This window comes from Thunnus albacares, chromosome 7, assembly GCF_914725855.1.
Source record: "Thunnus albacares chromosome 7, fThuAlb1.1, whole genome shotgun sequence".
Classification (NCBI taxonomy): Eukaryota; Metazoa; Chordata; class Actinopteri; order Scombriformes; family Scombridae; genus Thunnus; species Thunnus albacares.
Window position 1 is genome coordinate 34,572,574 of NC_058112.1, and position 20,903 is coordinate 34,593,476.

At 42.8% G+C, this 20,903-nt stretch overlaps 2 protein-coding genes across 8 annotated transcripts; one reads left to right on the forward strand and one right to left on the reverse strand.

The window, feature by feature from the left end:
• The first annotated feature begins 306 nt into the window (after nucleotides 1-306).
• On the forward strand, nucleotides 307-4,529 carry LOC122985192 (cytosolic 5'-nucleotidase 1A). 2 transcript variants are annotated; one of them, XM_044355667.1, is made up of 6 exons: nucleotides 307-495; nucleotides 2,446-2,559; nucleotides 2,896-3,031; nucleotides 3,437-3,559; nucleotides 3,772-3,902; nucleotides 4,025-4,529. In XM_044355667.1, the coding sequence occupies exons 1-6, from the start codon at nucleotides 460-462 to the stop codon at nucleotides 4,256-4,258; spliced, it is 774 nt and encodes a 257-aa protein (XP_044211602.1). In that variant the 5' UTR covers nucleotides 307-459; the 3' UTR covers nucleotides 4,259-4,529. The 2 variants fall into 2 exon arrangements, with proteins under 2 accessions (XP_044211602.1, XP_044211603.1); XM_044355668.1 differs by having other exon boundaries at nucleotides 311-495; nucleotides 2,446-2,553.
• A 1,571-nt stretch (nucleotides 4,530-6,100) lies between these two features.
• Nucleotides 6,101-19,995, reverse strand: nedd1 (NEDD1 gamma-tubulin ring complex targeting factor). Of its 6 annotated transcripts, none has more exons than XM_044355613.1 (18): nucleotides 19,810-19,993; nucleotides 17,985-18,128; nucleotides 17,127-17,221; nucleotides 16,914-17,030; nucleotides 15,954-16,094; nucleotides 14,090-14,319; nucleotides 12,903-13,104; nucleotides 11,849-11,960; nucleotides 11,435-11,539; nucleotides 11,124-11,213; nucleotides 10,923-11,012; nucleotides 9,189-9,239; nucleotides 9,015-9,104; nucleotides 8,434-8,591; nucleotides 8,131-8,320; nucleotides 7,814-7,964; nucleotides 7,616-7,682; nucleotides 6,101-6,454 (listed from the first exon to the last, which is right to left on the reverse strand). In XM_044355613.1, exons 2-18 carry the CDS (start codon nucleotides 18,118-18,120, stop codon nucleotides 6,350-6,352), a joined length of 2,130 nt encoding a protein of 709 aa, XP_044211548.1. In that variant the 5' UTR covers nucleotides 18,121-18,128; nucleotides 19,810-19,993; the 3' UTR covers nucleotides 6,101-6,349. The 6 variants fall into 6 exon arrangements, with proteins under 6 accessions (XP_044211548.1, XP_044211546.1, XP_044211547.1 ...); XM_044355611.1 differs by having other exon boundaries at nucleotides 7,814-7,961; nucleotides 8,125-8,320; nucleotides 19,810-19,990; XM_044355612.1 differs by having other exon boundaries at nucleotides 7,814-7,961; nucleotides 8,125-8,320; nucleotides 11,435-11,536; nucleotides 19,810-19,989.
• Between the last annotated feature and the right edge of the window lie 908 nt (nucleotides 19,996-20,903).

Here is a 20,903-nt window from a genome sequence, read left to right on the forward strand (position 1 = left end):
TCAATAAAAAAAATAAAAACTCGTCTATGTTCAGGCACTAAACCGTGTTTAACTGATAGGAAATGTAATAGAATATTTATCAATTCATTTTTATTTATCTATTTTTGTCTCACGTTCTCATTTCTTTTCTTTTTTGTTTGTTTGTTTGTTTGTTTGTTTTTAAAAATGAACCCGTTACTGTGCCTTTCATGTTATTATGTCCTTGTTGTTTTGTTCAGCTGTTTGTTTTCTGTTTCTGTTTTCCTGTGTTTGTTTATTTATTATTTGTGAGTGTTGTGTATTTCAATGTTTGGACAATAAAGTTGGGAAGTGAAAAAAACGTCAGCGTTCACGTTCAGGCGGAACTGAAGAGCCAGTTGTGTGTTTGTGGAGGAAGTTTGAAGTTAGTTGTGTGTATTTCTGCGTTGTGACGGTAAACAGGTTTGTTTACAACTGCAGGGTCTCAGCTGGGAGGAGGACATGGCCTCCACGGTGCAGAACACCGACGTGAAGCAGGTAAGACTCACCTGAGGAAGGTTATTTAGGTCTGTCTCTCATCCCAGAAGACAGTGAGACAGGTGAGGTCACACCTGCAGACTCACTCACATCCAGCTCTGACAAACACGACAAATATCATAATGTGTTTCCCACCAGACTACGTTTAAACAACCTGCTATTTTAATGAGATGTTCCTCTTTTCTGTATAAAATCACATGAATCTGATAACTCATGACGTCAGTGTCTTCTGCTAAATTCGGCATATGAATAATTTAGCAGTAAACCAGTTATTGAACTGAAGTTAAAACTATTACTAAACTATAATACAAACGTCCCGTCAGACTGGGACAAAATGAAAAGTGACCAAAAGTTTGAATAAGAAGAAAAAAACCTGCTTCTTGGTGTATTTAATATGAGCCGAATTGATGAACAAGACCTAATCATTTAAAAAAACACCTTCAGTCCTTTTTAACAGTGACAAGTCTTCACGAATCAGCGACGCAAATGTAAAACTGCAAATTTGCGACTGATACTCTGAGCGGAGAATATGAAGATAACATCAGTGCTGCAGAGATCCTCTAACATACCAGAGAAACTAGTGTTTAAGACCGTGAGATCATGTATAATATCGCGGTGTTTCCTCACATACAGAAGTCTGAACGAGAATAACCACGTTAAAATATCAGTTTTCACTGTAAGTTGCATCTTTAGTCTTCTGGTGGTTTTTATGTTGGTTGTTTTTGTTCTGGACTCTATTGAGACCAGATCTCCACACACACAGACTGTCTGATTAAAGAGTCAGATAATTAATGCATGTGAAGGTCAGTGGTGGAAATTAACTAAGTACATTTATTCAAGTAAAATACTGTAGTACAGTTTGAGGTATTTGTACTTTACTTAAGTATTTCCATGTGATGCTACTTTCTACATTTCAGAGGGAAATATTGTACTTTCTACTCCACTACATTTATTTGACAGCTTTAGTTACTTTTCAGATGAAGATTTGACACAATGGATAATATAACAAGCTTTTAAAATACAACACATTGTTAAAGATGAAACCAGTGGTTTCCAACCTTTTTGTCTTTTGACGTCTTACAAAAAGCAGTGTGTAGTCGGGGTCACATTTCACATGTCTATGAGTTGTTAACAGCTCCACCAAATAGTGATTTTTCCCTCTAAACTTCTCACATGCTTTCATTTCAATAAATGTTCAAATGATCCAATATTTCAGCAAAAATCAAAGATTAGAGAAAAAGTCCAAAAACTGAAAACAGATTTGTGTATCAGAACTTTGTTTTTTCTTCTTTCCTCTCCCATTAATCATCTCACCACCCCTCAGATTTATCTGCTGACCCTTTGGAGGGGCCCCGACCCCTAGGTTGGGAACCACTGGACTAAACTAGCTAACTGTATATAAAGTAGTGTAAACTAGCTCCACCTCCAGCAGCTACAACAGTAACATGCTGCTCTAACACTGATGCTTCACTATTAATAATCTAATGATGTCATATATAATAATATATCAGTCAGAGGGACCAAACCACTACTTTTACTGCAATACTTTAACTACATCAAGCTCATAATACTTATGTACTTTTACTGCAATACTTTAACTACATCAAGCTCATAATACTTATGTACTTTTACTGCAATACTTTAACTACATCAAGCTCATAATACTTATGTACTTTTACTGCAATACTTTAACTACATCAAGCTCATAATACTTATGTACTTTTACTGCAATACTTTAACTACATCAAGCTCATAATACTTATGTACTTTTACTGCAATACTTTAACTACATCAAGCTCATAATACTTATGTACTTTTACTGCAGAAGGATTTTCATGCAGAACTTTTACTTGTAATGTAGTATTTTTACTTTGATCTATTGGTACTTTTACTGCAGTAAAGGGTCTGAGTACTTCCTCCATTACTTCAGGTTCTGTGTCTCCTCTGCAGAAAGATGCTGATGGTGCGGTGGTCGTGGCGGTAACATCTCGTGCGGCGTTTGGAGCCGATGACGGTGATGAGGTGTACGGTGTGGGCGTGGCCTTCACGCTGCTGCAGGTCAAAGTTCAGTTTGAATTGTTGACGTCTGTTCTGTGACATTAATCATGTCGAATGGATTCTGTGGTTTTAAAACAGAATCATGTGTAAGAAGTTGTATTACAGTATTTCAAATGTAAGTCTGACAATATTCTATATTTTCCTCCCGTTTGAGTAACGTTTGCTATAAACTAGTGTTCATATTACTGACCCTGTTTCAAAAATTAAACCATATATTTGTGTTGGCTGGTTATCTTTTTAGGGGATTTGTTGTTAATAATAAAAATATAGAATAAAACCACACTGAAGCTCTACAGGAAAAATTCAGATAATCTTAATTTATATTCATGTTTTTCTCTTCAGGCGCTGCAAAGAGTGAATGAACGTCTGCTGGAGGAAAATCCTGCTGAGTCGCTGCTGTTTGATGTCGTCCTGATCACCACCGACAGTCATCAGCAGCAGCAGAGCGCCCGCATCATCAGCAGCACCAGACATTACGGTAATTTAACCATCAGCAGCAGCACCAGACATTACGGTAATTTAACCATCATCAGCAGCACCAGACATTACGGTAATTTAACCATCATCAGCAGCACCAGACATTACGGTAATTTAACTTTGACCAGCAGCAGCAGCACCAGACATTACGGTAATTTAACTTTGACGAGCAGCAGCACCAGACATTACGGTAATTTAACCATCATCAGCAGCACCAGACATTACGGTAATTTAACTTTGACGAGCAGCAGCACCAGACATTACGGTAATTTAACTTTGACCAGCAGTAGCAGCACCAGACATTACGGTAATCTAATTTTGACCATCAGTTGACAGATTACCGTCAGCTGATCAGTGATGGGGTTTGTAGTCTTCCTGTTGTGATGTCATCAGTGCTTTGTTGCAGGTCTGGACGTCAGCAGGTTCTGTTTTTCCAGCGAGGAGGATTTCATCGAGAGTTTACTGAAAAACAACGTGCAGCTCTTCCTGTCGCCGGACGGAAACGAGGTGTCGCAGGCGTCACAGAGAGGTCAGGGAGTTTCTTCTTCTCTGTCATTTATTACAGCTGATGTGTGATGGATGTGAACCATGTTCATAATACTTATGTACTTTTACTGTTGGAGGATTTTTCATGCAGGACTTTTACTTGTACTGCAGTATTTGTACTTTGCTGTATCAGTATTTTTACTGCAGTAAAGGATCTGAGTACTTCTTCCTCCTCTGGGTGGATGTTTGTTGCAGGCGTCCTCTCGGCGCTGCTGAACCAGCTGACAGCTTCCAGTCCGTCAGAGCAGCTCAGGGTTTTGTTGTGTGGCGACGCCGTCATCCTGCCCGACACCAGCCCGGCGCCGGCGAGTCGTCAGGCGGCTCAGGTACGAACATCCTGCCGACACTTTTTATTCTTGCTGAGGATTTCTCAGAAGCTGCCTCTGAAACCTCAGATGTACGAGGGTTAATGTGTTTCTAAAGGACAGTTTGTTTTCTTCTTCTGCAGCGATTCTCAGCTCAGCTGGGCGCGATGCGGCGGCGGTTCAGCGTGTTCGACAGCCCTCTCAGTATCGTGCTGATGACGTCGCACGGCGGCCGGGAAAGCTGCGGCAGAGCCTTGCAGGAGCTGCGTTCCCGTGGCGTCAGTGTGGACGAGGCGTACTGCCTGGCCGGGGCCCCGCGGGGCCCCATCCTGTCCCTCCTCCAACCTCACCTACTGCTCATCGACGTGGAGGAGTGATGACATCATCGTCCTGTCACATGACCTTCACTGTGTCTTTGAAACAAGCTTCCAGATCCTCAGACTGAGCTCAATCAACAAATCGTTTCTCCTCATTCAGCCTTAAAGGGGCCGATCAGAGGGAAGCCCCGCCCACCACCAACATTCAGATGACGCTGCTGTCACTCATGAATTTATTGACACTTTGTTTCCAGTCCGTCTTAAACCAACAGTCAGTCTTGTGTGTTTATCTTGCTGTAATCATTCCTCCTGTTCATACTGACCATCAGATCATCCTTATAATGACCTTACAATGAAGTGATGGAGGACAAAATGGATTTAAAGTTAATCTGAAGCTAATATGAAGCTTCAGCGTCCAGATGAGTCAAATCAAGTAGATATCTTTCAACGTTACAGTGTTTTTATTGCTGTAATGGGAAATTGCTGATCACTGAATAAACACACAATGAGAGCATCGTTAGGTTATGAAATAATGTGATTAAATAATACAATCAGAAGTATAAAGCATCATAGTTCTGGAAACAAAGATACAAACCTGAAAGGTTAGCACTTAACCAGTCCCTTAAATACTACAGATTTACACATAAACATCTAGTTTATCTCATCACTGGTTCAGGTAAAAGTATCACAGAATAAACTAACTGTTAAACACATAACTGCCTCCTCTTCCACAGCAAGTTAAGAATAGACACAGCAAACACTAAACTGAACTTAAACACTGTCTGAAACATGGATGATATATTCAAGAATGATAAATGATAACCTGTTATTCAGTTTTCTTTCAGTGCCAAAGTCTTTTTATTACTATACTTCCTCCTGCAGCTCAACAGGGAAACACCGTCTGAGGAATAATAATAAGAATAAATTGATATGACTAACTCAGACTGATGAAGCTGAATAGAAGCTTCACACAGACTTTTAAATGACTGTGTGGACACACTGTGGATTTTATCCTCCATCACTTCCATTGAAAGCACATTTGAAGGATCTTTTAATATCCAGTATGAACAGGAGGAATGATTACATTACTGTTACTATGGAAACCTGATTGATGTTCATATTGTGATCCTTCATGTATGGAGCAGATCTTATAATTAGTCTCATATTTAATGAAAGTTATCTGCTGGACTCACTAATGCTGAAAACCAAAACTCAGATATATATTTTGATACGACAGCATGAAAAACAACATGTAACTGATATCATAGATTATTATTTTTAGTATTAGTTTATTTAAAGATCCCCTCCAGACATGTATTAAGACATAAAAACACTTTGAACTATAATGTGTCTGATATGTTTTTTCTATAAAAGTAGACATTAAATCCTTCAAATTACATCTCATTAAAAATCCAGAATATGCAAATATATTTATTATATATATTTGGCTTCAAAACTAGTTGTGATGTCACATCGTGCTCAGGGATTAGAGCCTGAAATGTGTTTAATGTATTGAATGAATTATTATATGAATATAAAACCGGACTTGAAGTCGTATCAGGATCCTTTATGAATCTTCCTGCTGTTGGCTCACTGAGGCTGTGATGGATATAACATATAAATATATATTATTTATTAAAAATATCAGCTCTGCTTTTCCTGCTGTAAGTCAGAATATGTGCTGAAGCAACACAAACACTTCTTCTTCTTCTTCTTTTTAAATATGAATCTTTATTTAATCTGTAGACAAACTTTCTTAAAAGTAAAACATCACCAAAAGACAAATCTCCCTTTTTATCATTAATAATCAGTCTATAAAGAGTTAATCAATGTTTATAACGCACTATAATGTATTTATAAGCAGATATAAGTGTTTTCTTTTCTCTTATATTATTACAGCTGTTTGTCATTCATGATCTGTTTCTACATTAATGAACATTTATATCAGCTGACAGTGACATCACAGTGTGTTATAATCCGGTTATTAACTCTTTATAGACTGATTATTAATGATAAATCCAGTCTCCAGCTACAGAATGCACACATGGACCTCACTGGTCAGACAGGCACTGTTGGTGTTCAGACTCAATCACAGCCCTGCTGCGCGCCTGGCAGGCTGCACTCGGGGCATCACAGACACACATGCTGTGGTCAGTAGTTGGTCCTCAGCTGGCGGTTCTCCTCTCGCAGCCTCTCGATCTCCTCCACCAGAGACTCGTTCACGGAGAATTTCTCCACCAGACTGTGGATCTCGTTCTGAAACGCAGAGGATGACATCATTTCCTGTCCTGAGACTCTCTGTGTATCACTGGATTTATAATATAAACATTTTATTTATTGGGACCGAGTCCAAAAGGCAGAGGACTACTGTATCGTGTGTTTGTTTGTTTCTTTATTATCACGCCATTTCAACTCTTAATTTGACCCCACATCAGGTCTGGTGAAAAATTTGATAAAATGTAAAAATTAACCCCTAAAGTGCCAAAATTCAATTATTCGTCTCATCAAGACCTACAAATCATACACTGACACCCCTGACCTAAATCCAACAGGAAGTCTGCAATCTCACTTTCAAAATAAGACTTTGCCCCAATTTTGGCCCCCGAACAAACGCTATCTCCTCCGAGGGCGTTAATGGTATCGGCTTCAAACTTTAATAGGTGACTTATGACACTATGCTGAAAAAAAGTTGTTAAAAACTTTGTAATAACTTGAACGGTTTGGATTTAATAAGCCCTGAAAGTTGCAGTGCCACATCACACCTTACAATGTAAACCAATGGGGAGGCAATCTATGGGGATGAACTTTGTGTCAAACAGAGGCTTCTGACGTCTAAACTATAAGTCTGACCACTTTCAAACCTGTATCAATGGATTCGCAACGAAATTTCCTACTAAAATATTATTTTTAATGTAAGATTTGGCCAAAGTCATGGGATTTATGAGGAGATTTCACAAGAAGCGTACTCTAAAATCCTCCTCTCCAACTGCTCCTGGTGATGTCACTCCCTCAGTGCTGTGAAACATTCCGCAATACACACTCATTATAAAATCACAGGAGGAGCAAGAAAAGACTTTAAAACTCACACTCTAATATCTCAAAAACAGTAAAAGATAGAAAAAACATGTAAATTCAAGATTTGTAGGTCAAAGTCTCGTGACTCATTTAAAGTTCAAATGAAGTTTGTATCTAAAACTATGTGGAAGCAGTAAATGTTCAAAAAGGTGTGGGTTCGCTCACACTCTCCATTCAAATATATGAGTATTTTTCTGTGTCCAGCTGCAGTTACTTATTGTCTCTACACACCTGACAGTACACATGTCAATCACACTTTCAAAATAAAAGCACACCACACTTGTAAGAAATATCCCTCATTTTTAAAAAGCAAAATGATGAAATGAATGTATTGATTCCTACCAGCTGGATGTAAAACTGTCGGATCATCTCCACCTGGAGGTTGATGATGTCTCGGTGACAGGCGTCTCTGAAGAGAAGAAGAAGAAGAAGAAGAAAGTAGTGAGAGAGAGACGACTGACACCGCGTCGGTTTGTTGTCACGGAGACAAAACCGAATACTTCAGCTCATCCTTTAAGTCTGTGTGTTAAATAAAGAGACCTGCAGTCCTCCACGGCGTCATGGATCATGTTCTGGATGAAGTGGACCTGCAGGGAGGTGAGAGGAGCAGCCGCTGACTGTCCCGCCACCTCTGCCATGTGCTGAGGGAGAGAGGAGGAGGAGGAGGAGGAGGAGGAAGAGGAGGCGTCTGCAGACACACAGAGAGTCAGCCTCTAATGATGATGTCACAGTTTTATTGTCAGAGACGCTGCAGGAAACAGCTTCTCTATGTAGCGTGTAGTTTTTATCAGCCTGTATTGTTTATTTATGTTTGTTTGTTTGTTTACTTGTTTAGCTGTTAGTGAGTCTACCTGTTGTGGTGGTGGTGGGCGGAGCTCCTTGGACAGGTGAGTCGTAGCTCAGCTGAGCTTGAATACCATTGGCTCTCCTGAGGCTGGGCTCCGGAGTGAAGAAGGGTGGGGCCGGCTGGCTGTGATTGGTCTGCTGGGGCGGGGTGGGCGTGGTCTGATCCTGACCCTCCAGGCTAGAGCAGCTGGCCTTGTCAGACTGTCAATCAAGACACATTTTTTCATTTTAAAAACAGCGACTGGCGGCGACATCCTGCTGCGCTCTTTGTATGTGATGTTTGATCTCTGAGGTCAGAGGTCAGAGGTCAGCACCTTTCTAGAGTCACATGGTTCAGCCGCAGCCGCAGCGGCGATCGGCTCCTCTTCTTTGATTGGCGGAGGCGTCTGGAAGATGGACAGCGGGCTGTAGCAGCGCCCTGCCGAGGCCAGCAGGGGCGTCTTACGGTGCGAGTTAGCACCCGAGTCAGCGTCTGAAACACAACCATCCCCGTCTCCATGACAACGACATCACAGAAACCCAGCGTCTGTCCCAACACCCACATGATGAAGTTACACCTGCAGTCACTGATGTTTTGTCTGATAGTTTTCATCACAAACGAGCAGAAAACTGACAAATCAGCAGCTTTATAGTTGATATGTTGCTTATTTCACATCCAGCAGACACAGAATGACATCATCATCCCACTGATAATCATTCAATAATCAATAATTACGTCCTCAGGGTTCTATTCTTAACCCTTTATAGTTTCAGTCTGGTTAAAGCTGCTTGAACTTGTGTTTTTCTGTAAACAACCTCCGTCATATCAGCAGGTTATTTAGTTGTGATTAACGTGTGGTCACCAGTAGAAACCAGTAGAAACCAGTAGAAACCAGTGGTGTGAAGGGAGTCTGACCTTCTCTGACTGGGGAGAAAATGTCCAGGCTGCTGCGGCCGACGAACTTCTGACCCTCCCCGTCTCTGGCCTGCAGCTCCAGACTGGTAACTATGGAAACACAACATTAAAAGTCGTCCCCTGAACCAGCAGCAGCATCATTATTTCTGACTGACAGGTGACTTCCTGTTTTACCTTGTGTTCTTCCGAAAGGTGTGTCTCCAGGCGTCCCCTGGGTCCTAGAGTCTGGACAGGAAGAAGAGCTGACGGTTACTCTGCTGTGCTTCGTGCATCTACGTGCATCACACAAAAACCCCAAAATAATAATAATAATAATAATAATAATAAACCGGAACTCTCACATCAGTGAACATGGAACCAGAGAATCTTACGACTAACGAGTAATTAACACAACACTGATACGAGCTGCTTTCTGCTCATCACGCCGCCGCCGTCGTCCGGCCGAGACCCTGACACTGATCTCCCTCCGCCATCACGGAGGAGGTTCCAACCGCTCAAACGCACCTCGGAGGTGACGAGGAAACTCTCCTTTGACCTGAATATCTTTATTGATCAGTCAGCTGATCTGACGGGATATGCATAGAGGACAGCTGTTCAAAAGCCGTTTTCTTTTGTAACATCAAGTTATACAATTGTTCAAATTTCCAAGTGTTGATTTTATGTTGTGAGAAAATGATTCAAATATTTATTTTCATGCCTAAAGAGGAATAAAAACATCCTGACTGAGGTTTATCATAGTTCATGCATGAAAGGGTTCATGTGTTAATATTAATATACATGACAGTGTTTCCTCTAGACTGTGTTGTTTCAGGCCCGGCGGTACGCGCCGAGGCAACGACACAGAGGATGACTCACGTTTCACAGACGCTCCTAAACACTATTGATTATTGATTTCTGAAGGAATGGATAAAAAAACAGGTCCGACGCCGCCAACAGCAGCTGTTCATGTTTATTCATATCAGACACAAATAAATGCGTCTCAGCTCAGCGTCTCCTGTATTATCATCCTGAGACTCTCACAAACTGAATAGTAAAGCTGCAACTATTAAATTAATTATTAATCAACTATTTTGATAATCAATTCATCGTTTTGAGTCATTTTTTATAAGCAGAAAAAGTCCAAATTCTCTGATTGCAGCTTGTTAAATGTGAATATTTTCTGGTTTCTTTCGTCTCTACGACAGTAAACTGAACATCTTTCAGTCGTATCATCAAATAATACAAACTGGAGCAGTTATCAGCTGTTTTTCTTACTTAATAATTTCTACATATTGATCGCTGACTTCTTCATATTTGACAGTTGAGCTGATGTGAGTCATGAGTAGATGTTGTTTCCTCAAAATGACGCTGACTCATCATCATCTTTAAGTTGATATGTTGAACTTGTTAGTAAACAGTTGTTTATTTCCACATCCAGCAGTTACGGAGCAACATGATCCTCCCATTGATAATGTCAATAATCACATGTGGGGTTCCTCAGGGTTCTAGTCTTGGTCCTTCATAGTTTCAATCTGGTTAAAGCTGCCTGAACTTGTTTTCAGCAGAATAGTCTGTAAAAACTACTTCTGTCATATTATCAGCTTATAAAGTACTCGTGGCTAACATGTTAGCAAACAGTTGCTTGTTTCCACATCCAGCAGTTACGGAGCAACATTATCATTCATGTGGAGTCGTGTTTTGTCCAATATTCTCTCTCTTTTAGCTCTGTTTTTGGTCTCCACCAGCTCCTGAGGGAAACATCTGGCTCTTTAACTATGTTCACCAGCTAGTCTACAGCTAACTGTGTGTTTGTTAGTGTTCAGCTGCCTGCTGCGGCCAACTAACAGGACTTCAGGAAATAATCATCCATCGACAACTTTTCCTAACCAGTAAAAACCAGTAAAACCAGTAGAGTGAGGGGAGTCTGACCTTCTCTGACTGGGGAGAAAATGTCCAGGCTGCTGCGGCCGACAAACTGCTGACCCTCCCCTTCTCTGGACAGCAGCTCCAGACTGGTAACTATGGAAACACAACATTAAAGGTTACCCCTGAACCAGCAGCATCATTTCTAACTGACAGGTGACTTCCAGTAGAAACCAGTAAAAACCAGTAGAGTGAAGGGAGTCTGACCTTCTCTGACTGGGGAGAAAATGTCCAGGCTGCCGCGGCCGACGAAATGCTGACCCTCCCCTTCTCTGGACAGCAGCTTCGAACTGGTAACTATGGAAACACAAAGTCATCCCTGAGGCAGCAGCATCACTTCAGACTAGCAGGTGACTTCCTGTTAAAAGTTTCCTTCTTTAACGACACAACACAGTGAAAACATGAGACTGGTTCATACTTTAATGATGTCACAGTTACGGCTGCATCATTTAGAGAGAAGCTCAGTTTTCTGAGGAGGCAGTGAAGGCAGCGTCGGCTGAACCAATCAGAGGTCTGACCTGCAGGAGAGAAGACGTCCACGCTGTTTTGTCCGACGGGCGGCTGCTCCGCCCCCTGCTGGCCTTCAGCCTCTCTGCTCATCAGCTCCGCTCCGGCGCCTCCTGCTGGACACGACACTGAGCTCACTGTCTGACCTCTGACCTCTGACCTCTGACCTTACTGGTACTTCATGATCTGAAAGCTTACTGTGCTGGAGTCATTCTGAAGATTGTGATGTTGTGTGTTATTATTATACAGATGCATAAAATCACATGAACATGAAGTTAGTATTTAAAATATAGTATTTTCAATTATTATTATTAATATAAGATTAAGATGAACTTCATTGACTAATATAAGTAATAAACTGAAGTGTTTTTATTATGAACTGTTAATTGCTGCATCCCTAACAACAGCCAATCAGATGAACCGACCTGTCATCTGTCTGTGGGGGGCGGGGCCTGTGCCGGGGGAGGGGGCGGGGTCTTGCTGGCTGCTGGACAGTTTGGTAGAAGGTCTCTTGGTGCTGGAAATCTTGGTGGAGCTCTGAGGAGAGAGAGAGACACTGACTGACTACATCACTACATTTTCATGTGAAAACAACCTGCACACAGTTTCCAGTCGGTTTCAGGACCGACGATGATGATGATGATGAAGAGTAACTATATAATCCTAACATCAGCCGTCCTTACAGCTGGCTAAAGGCTGCAGCCTCGCAGTTCAAATCCATTCACTATAAAACTGTTTTACCGACGTTACATCACATGACAACATGAAGGGTTACTGAAGGTCAGAGAGTGAAAAACTACAACCTGTAACATCTGTGAGACGCACAGCGACTCTCAGCTCCAGCATTAAATACAGTGAAGTCTATCACCTCCTCCACCTCCTCCTCTACCACCTCCTCCACCACCTCCTCTACCGTCTCCTCCACCACCTCCTCCTCCACCTCCTCCACCACCTCCTCCTCCACCACCTCCTCTACCGTCTCCTCCACCGTCTCCTCCACCGTCTCCTCTACCACCTCCTCCATCGTCTCCTGTACCGTCTCCTCTACCACCTCCTCCTCCACCGCCTCCTCTACCACCACCTCCACCATCTCCTCTACCGTCTCCTCCCCCGTCTCCTCTACCACCTCCTCCACTACCTTCTCCACCACCTCCTCTACCGTCTCCTCTACTGCCTCCTCCACCGTCTCCTCCACCGTCTCCTCCACCACCTCCTCTACCACCTCCTCTACCACCTCCTCTACCGACTCCTCCACCGACTCCTCCAGTGTGATCGACTCTTCAGCTGACAGTGCTGTCAGCAGCCAATCAGGACGCTCCGTGCTAACACTAACACCTTCTTATTCTGATTCTCACATCACAGATGATGAACAGCAGCATTAAAACACTCTTACAGTCTATCAGGTAAAATATGAGCCTCATGTATCTCTAGTCTACAGTGGTGTCGAGTCAGACCGTGCTCTGATTGGTCTGTTGGTACCTTGTGTCTGCTGGCGGCGCTCTGGAAGCGCAGGCAGGTCACGGAGGTTTTATGTGCCACAGTGATCCTGGTGGACGCGTTACAGTTCCTCAGGTCATACTGGTAGATCTTTCCTCGAGTGGATCCGACCACCAGACCAGTACCGTCCGGAGTAAAGTCCACCGAGGTTAGCGGATTATCCACCCGGATCGACCTCACGACACTGTGGACACACACATATTTATATACGTTATACACACATTATACATACACATGTATTATATCATACACTACGGATGCACAATATTATCGACATCGGCCAAAATGAACATTTTCTGCCGATTATGATTCGTTGCCTTCTCCTCCGCCGCATTACTGTGCTTCCCTCCACGGACTGTTTCACCTTGATGGTCCCGGTGTTTCCTCCGCAGGCTGCACTTCACTCAGCCGCCCGTCAGACCAGCTGCTTCTTCTAGAGGAGGCTAGCTGACTGTGCTTCCCTCCGACCATGCTACACACCTTATATATACCTTATACACATATCTGTAGCTGACAAACTGGGTTATTGTACCAGGTCTGCCCAGTTTAGTTTAGTTGTTTGGTCTATAAAATGGCGAAAAAGTCCAAGATGACGTCATCAAATGTCTTCAGTTTACTGTCATAGAGACTAAAGAAACCAGAAAATATTCACATTTAAGAAGCTGGAATCAGAGAATTTGGACATTTTTTCTTAAAAATCTGATTAAATGCAATTTTCATATCACATGATATTAAATCATTAACAGAGTCTTAACAAGCTGTAAGACCTGAGACTCAGCTACCTTTGACTCCAGTGACTGTAGTCAGCTGGAGCTCATATCAAATATTAATTTAAACTATAAAATGAAACTGGCTGTTTATCTGCTGTCAGCATGATGGTGTCTGTACTATTTCCACTTACAGTTGGGCAATATATTGATATATTGACAGATATGAGACTAGATATCGTCTTAGATTTTAGATATTGTAATATGGTGATATGTTATAAATGTTCCTGGTTTTAAAGGCTTCATTACAGTAAAGTGATGTAATGTTCTGAACCTACTGGACTGTTCTAGCTGTTATATTATTTGCCTTTATCCAATTAGTCATTATATCCACATTACAAATGTTGTGATATTTGATTTTGTCCATATGGCCCATCATCATATGAGAATAGTAAGTCTTACATCTTGCTGGCGGTGTCGTAGAAGACGATCTTCTTGTCCAGACCGACGCTGACCACCAGCAGCTCGCTGATGGGGGAGAAGGCCAGGCCGGAGCCCGGGGCCTTGTGGGCGCTGTCAAACACCTGCAGCTCCTTCTGGGTGTTGGAGTCCCACAGGACCACGGTGCCGCTGTCAGAAACGCTGCCCAGCAGGGAGCGCTTCAGCGTGGACAGCCTCAGGTCATGGATGGGCTGAAGATCACAAAAACTAAAGTTAGAGTTCATGAAAACAGCAGCGGACTGAAAGATCAAAAGGTCTTTTCAAGTCTGTTTGTCTGACTACATTGCGCTCCAAGCCTTTGATAGGATGCAGTGAGGCGATCTTCTCAGTGTGCTCCCGAGAGTTGGGATTAGTACAAATTTTATACGCAGATTCAACTGTCGAGATACTGACCATTAATAATGTTTAATCTCCAATGCTCTGCCCTTACAGTGCCCCTTACAGCCATTGTTATTTGTATTAGCCATTGAGCCTTTAGCTTCGGCCATAACAGCTCATGAAGGCATCTCAGGTAGAACTATTGCTGGTCATGAACATCATATATCTTTGTATGCAGATGACGTCATACTTTTTATAGCAAATTTAAATGATACTATTCCTCAATTAATGAATTTAATCAAGAGTTTTGGAGGTATCTCAGGGTACAAAATAAACAATTCCAAGTCAGCATTGTTGTTATTGAATAAAGATTACAGCCTATTATAGATACACCTCTCACAGTCACTAAGGAAGGTTTTATATACTTAGATATTAAAATGGTTAGATTTATTGAACAAATTCATCTGGAATAATAATAAACTAGACTCCAACTTAGGCTATTTATACACACCATATGAAAGGGGAGTGTTTCAGCTCCCCAGTTTGAAATGGTATTATTGGGCTGCCCAGTTAAGATCAGCAATGTATTATTTCTCTGCAGCTCCTTTTCCAGCATGGACGACTGTAGAGCAGATATCATCATCACGACTTTCTCTCAAGTTTTATTTATATTCAACGAGGATTAAAAAGCTTTCTCGGTTTGGTACTCTGCACGTCAAACATGTCGGTGACACAAAGCTGTGGAGAAAATGTCAGATCGATATATAGAAGGTCGTCTACTGACACATATTCAGGTGTGTGAGAAATATGGTATTCTGAAAAAACATTTATTTAAACATTTTATCCAGACCTAAGTAACTAAAACTGAGGAACTAACTCACCCATATGACTGGTAAAGGTCAGTTCTCTTTGTTTATGGTTTATTGTTCATAAGTTCAAAAGATTTGTCTTCCAAAAAGCTACGAGGCATGGAGGACAGACATGAAGGAGGATATTCATGGAGCAGGAACAGCATGTTTTAAGGCCCAGAACCAGTTAAGTTTTTACAGTACAGTAAATGTTTAATACAAACTTATCTTACACCTGCAAGGTTAAGTTACATATTTCCTAAAAGTAGTGGACTTACCTTCTATGTGGCAGCCTGTCTCTCTCTGGAGAAACTGTAAAGACAAGAACTTTGCTCGCTCATGGAGCCTTTATATGGAGTTTTTGGAAACTCATAATTTCGAACTGTCTGGAAACGATGCATTGATGTAATTTTCATTCATTATAATGTTTTCTTTTTGTCTTTTGTGGGGCCAAATATACTAACTTTTGTTTTCGTATGATGTTGATGTTTACGTTCAATGTTTAAAGGGGACGACATACTCTCCATGTGCCGATAGGATGTAACCTACTGTCTATGTAATTGTGAAACCCTGTTGTGTACAACCATGTGGCCAAAACTAACCACTAAACACCACTAAAGATAAAGCTGCAGACGTGAATGAGCAGCAGGTTGTCTGACCTGGTCGCTGCCGTGGCCGAAGGCTTTGCTGGACAGGTTGGTGGTCAGACTGTGGAGGACCAGATCTCCGCTGGTGGAGCCGGAGGCGATGTAGCTGTCATTGGCGTTAAAGGAAACGCAGGTCACCTCTTCTTTGTGGTCCTGTGACAGAGACAGACAGTAACCTCTCACTCAGATCCTCAACAGTCGAGGCTGTTAAACCTCCTCACAGCTAGAGCTGGATACAAGAACTGATTTTCCAATTAATCGATCTTTACATTCGTGCCCTTACTCATTTGTACTAAATGTTACGTGTATGTGTGTTTACTTGCTGTAACGTAGACGTTGCTGCTACATTAGCCGTCTTGAGTCGCAACAGTCCCTTAAACTATGACGTGAATCGCTTCAGTCTGTGGATCCGCCGCAGTTTACGGGACTGTTGTGACTCAGGATGGTCAGCTGACTCTGGAGATCCAGGAGCAGATGTAAAGATCACATCTACGACAGGAACAGACTGAAATCTGAGCTCTCTGTTAGTGTTTGTTATGAGACATTATGGGCATAAAGGTTCATTTTACTGCTGTCTCTCATATTTGGAACATGTTAGTTTGATTGTAATTGTACATTAACATATGTTGCCGTCTTATTGTTCATTCCCAGCATGAAAATCTGGTACAGTTGTGGAATTGATGAGTTAATAATCTCATTAACTATATCAGTGTGTTGTGGACAAAGTTTATAGGACTTAAATTGTAATTATTGATTGAGATTTTCTATAATTCTCTATTCTTCTAGAAACCATAAGTCATAGTTAAAATGCTTCTTTAGCGATCAAACTCAGTGTGCTTCTAGGATCACTTTCTCGTGGTTCGGTCACCTGAGCTAAAGGTTTAGCGGTTAGCTGGCTAGCCTGTGTTTGTGTTTGAGAAGCAGAGACTGCAGGATGTTGTTTCGCCGCCGTCTTGCTCGGTGAGGTCTTACCTTCAGCGAGCGGTGCAGTCTCGTGGTCTTCAGGTTCCAGATGTGAACGCAGTGATCCAGACCTCCACTGACCAGAAACTGAGACGACGAACTCAAACACACACGAGTCTGCTTTTTCTGAACAGACCATCAAAGAGCCGTGATTAGTGAAGGACAGCAATGATAGAAACACATCATCATCATCATCATCATCAACAGAGGCCGTGCACTCACCCCCTCAGCCAGCTCCACCACTGGAACAGGAGACGACTTGAGGCTGGAAACCACCAGTTTGTCTCCACTGCTGCTGGCACTGACCATGAACTGGTCTGAGTTGAACTGGTCAAGGCTGCTTCATCTTTCTCAGTCAACTGACACCAGTTCAGACTTCCATGAAGACATACATATCAATAAATAATAACAGGAATCTAACAGCTGACTGCGGCTGTTCTTCTCTGCAGTATTTAAAACTTTTCCGCCCATCAAGTAACGCAGAACGTGTCCGTATGTTTTTATGTCTTTATCAGTGTTTTTATTTTGCATGTTGAGTAAATGCAGTTTTGTTCTGCTGTAAACGTCTCACATGTGCATTATGGTCTCGAATGACAGTAAAGTGAACTTTGAACTTTGATATCTGGTTGATTCGACCTATTTTACTGAACGACGGTGCCACTAACGAAGCTCCGCTAACGAAGCGCCGCTAACGAAGCTCCGCTAACGAAGCTCCGCTCAGGCTTTTAATATGAAACAGCAGCAGGAACTGAACACGGCTCTGATACAGCTGAGACCGTCATCCATCCTTCCCTCCATCATCCATCCCTCCATCATCCATCCCTCCATCCCTCCATCTATCCATCATCCATCCATCCCTCCATCATCCATCCTCCATCCCTCCATCTATCCATCCATCCATCCATCCCTCCATCCCTCCATCCATCCCTCCATCCATCCCTCCATCTATCCATCATCCATCCATCCCTCCATCATCCATCCCTCCATCCATCCCTCCCTCCATCATCCATCCCTCCATCCCTCCATCCATCCATCCCTCCCTCCCTCCATCCAAGCAGATGATTGGTTCTATCAGGATACTGTTGGAGCTCCAGCAGGCCTGAGCGACGGGGTGGCTGATGCTGTGTGGGTTAAACTGCTCCAGAGGTGCCATGGAAACCGCATCCCAGAGCTTCACAGAGTCGCCTGTGGACATCAGGCGGGTGACCTCCTCCATGGCAACGCCTGGAGACACACACACACACACACGCACGCACACACACACACACACACACACACACACACAAACCACAGTACCATTAACACACACTGGTCCTGTTGTTATAACCATTAACACACACTGGTCCTGTTGTTATAACCATTAACACACACTGGTCCTGTTGTTATAACCATTAACACACACTGGTCCTGATGTTATAACCATTAACACACACTGGTCCTGTTGTTATAACCATTAACACACACTGGTCCTGTTGTTATAACCATTAACACACACTGGTCCTGCTGTAATAACCATTAACACACACTGGTCCTGTTGTTATAACCATTAACACACACTGGTCCTGTTGTTATAACCATTAACACACACTGGTCCTGCTGTAATAACCATTAACACACACTGGTCCTGCTGTTATAACCATTAACACACACTGGTCCTGTTGTTATAACCATTAACACACACTGGTCCTGCTGTAATAACCATTAACACACACTGGTCTAGCTGTTATAACCATTAAGACACACTGGTCCTGCTGTAATAACCATTAACACACACTGGTCCTGCTGTTATAACCATTAACACACACTGGTCCTGTTGTTATTACCATTAACACACACTGGTCCTGTTGTAATAACCATTAAGACACACTGGTCCTGTTGTTATAACCATTAACACACACTGGTCCTGCTGTAATAACCATTAACACACACTGGTCCTGTTGTTATAACCATTAACACACACTGGTCCTGCTGTTATAACCATTAAGACACACACTGGTCCTGCTGTTATAACCATTAACACACACTGGTCCTGCTGTTATAACCATTAACACACACTGGTCCTGCTGTAATAACCATTAACACACACTGGTCCTGCTGTAATAACCATTAACACACACTGGTCTAGCTGTTATAACCATTAAGACACACACTGGTCCTGCTGTTATAACCATTAACACACACTGGTCCTGCTGTAATAACCATTAACACACACTGGTCCTGTTGTTATTACCATTAACACACACTGGTCCTGTTGTAATAACCATTAACACACACTGGTCCTGTTGTAATAACCATTAACACACACTGGTCCTGCTGTTATAACCATTAAGACACACTGGTCCTGTTGTTATAACCAGTAACACACACTGGTCCTGTTGTAATAACCATTAACACACACTGGTCCTGCTGTTATAACCATTAAGACACACTGGTCCTGTTGTTATAACCATTAAGACACACTGGTCCTGTTGTTATAACCATTGACACACACTGATCCTGCTGTTATAACCATTAACACACACTGGTCCTGCTGTTATAACCATTAACACACACTGGTCCTGCTGTCCTGCTGTATGGACCGCTGTTGTATTGATATTGTATTGATAATTGATCATATTGACCATGTGATGCAGCTTCTGTCTATCAGCTGTTACAGATTATTGTTGAAGGTTTCATGAGGACACCTGCGTGTTTTCAGCAGCTGTCGTCACTTCAACGTCTCCCGTTAACTCGGTCACCAGTTGAACCGAAACACCGGGAGTGACGCTAACTAAACTCTCCAGCTAACGTTAACTAGCTGCTACAGGAGACAGAAACCGGTCAAACAACACGAAACAAGCAGCAACTGCTGTCAAACTGTTCAGATGTTTCAGTCGTTCAGTAAAACCAGTCAAACAAAACTCACCTGGTCAGATAAATAACAATAAACTGAATCTGAAGCTGCAAAACACAGAAACCGCCACTTCTTCTCCTCCTGCTGCTTCTTCTTCTTCTTGTTTTGGGTTTATTGGCGGTTGGTAAACCGGATTAACGGCGCCTCACCGCCGCCTGCTGGACGGAGCAGCAACATTAAACCCGTTTCCTTAAGATATTTAACTGTATATTTACCATGTTGCTTCTCCATAGAGATCCTCTGATGTGATGTTACTCCTGTACTGGGACACCTTACTGGCTCCCAGTACACCATAGAATTTAAAGACCCTAAATGTTTGTGTAATACATTCCTGACGTCACAGGCTGTAGACCAATCAGATCCCTCAGATCATCAAACTTGTTTCTCCTGAATGTACCAAGAATGAAGGTGAATATAGTCACTGTAGTCTGATGACCTCATCATCATCATCATCATCATCATCATCATCATCATCATCATCATCATCATCAGTCAGGACCTGCAGTGGGAGCAGAACATCAGCACCAAGGAGGCTCAACAGAGAATCAACTTCAACAACTCCTCACCTCCTCCACCCTCACCTCCATCCTCACCTCCTCCATCCTCACCTCCATCCTCACCTCCTCCATCACCTCCATCCTCACCTCCATCACCTCCTCCACCCTCACCTCCATCCTCACCTCCATCACCTCCTCCACCCTCACCTCCTCCATCACCTCCATCCTCACCTCCATCCTCATCTCCATCACCTCCTCCATCCTCACCTCCTCCATCACCTCCATCCTCATCTCCATCACCTCCTCCATCCTCACCTCCTCCATCCTCACCTCCATCCTCACCTCCATCACCTCCTCCACCCTCACCTCCTCCATCACCTCCATCCTCACCTCCATCCTCATCTCCATCACCTCCTCCATCCTCACCTCCTCCATCACCTCCTCCATCACCTCCTCCATCCTCACCTCCATCCTCACCTCCATCACCTCCTCCATCACCTCCATCCTCACCTCCATCCTCACCTCCATCACCTCCTCCATCCTCACCTCCATCACCTCCTCCATCCTCACCTCCTCCATCACCACCTCCATCCTCAGACTGCAGCGAAT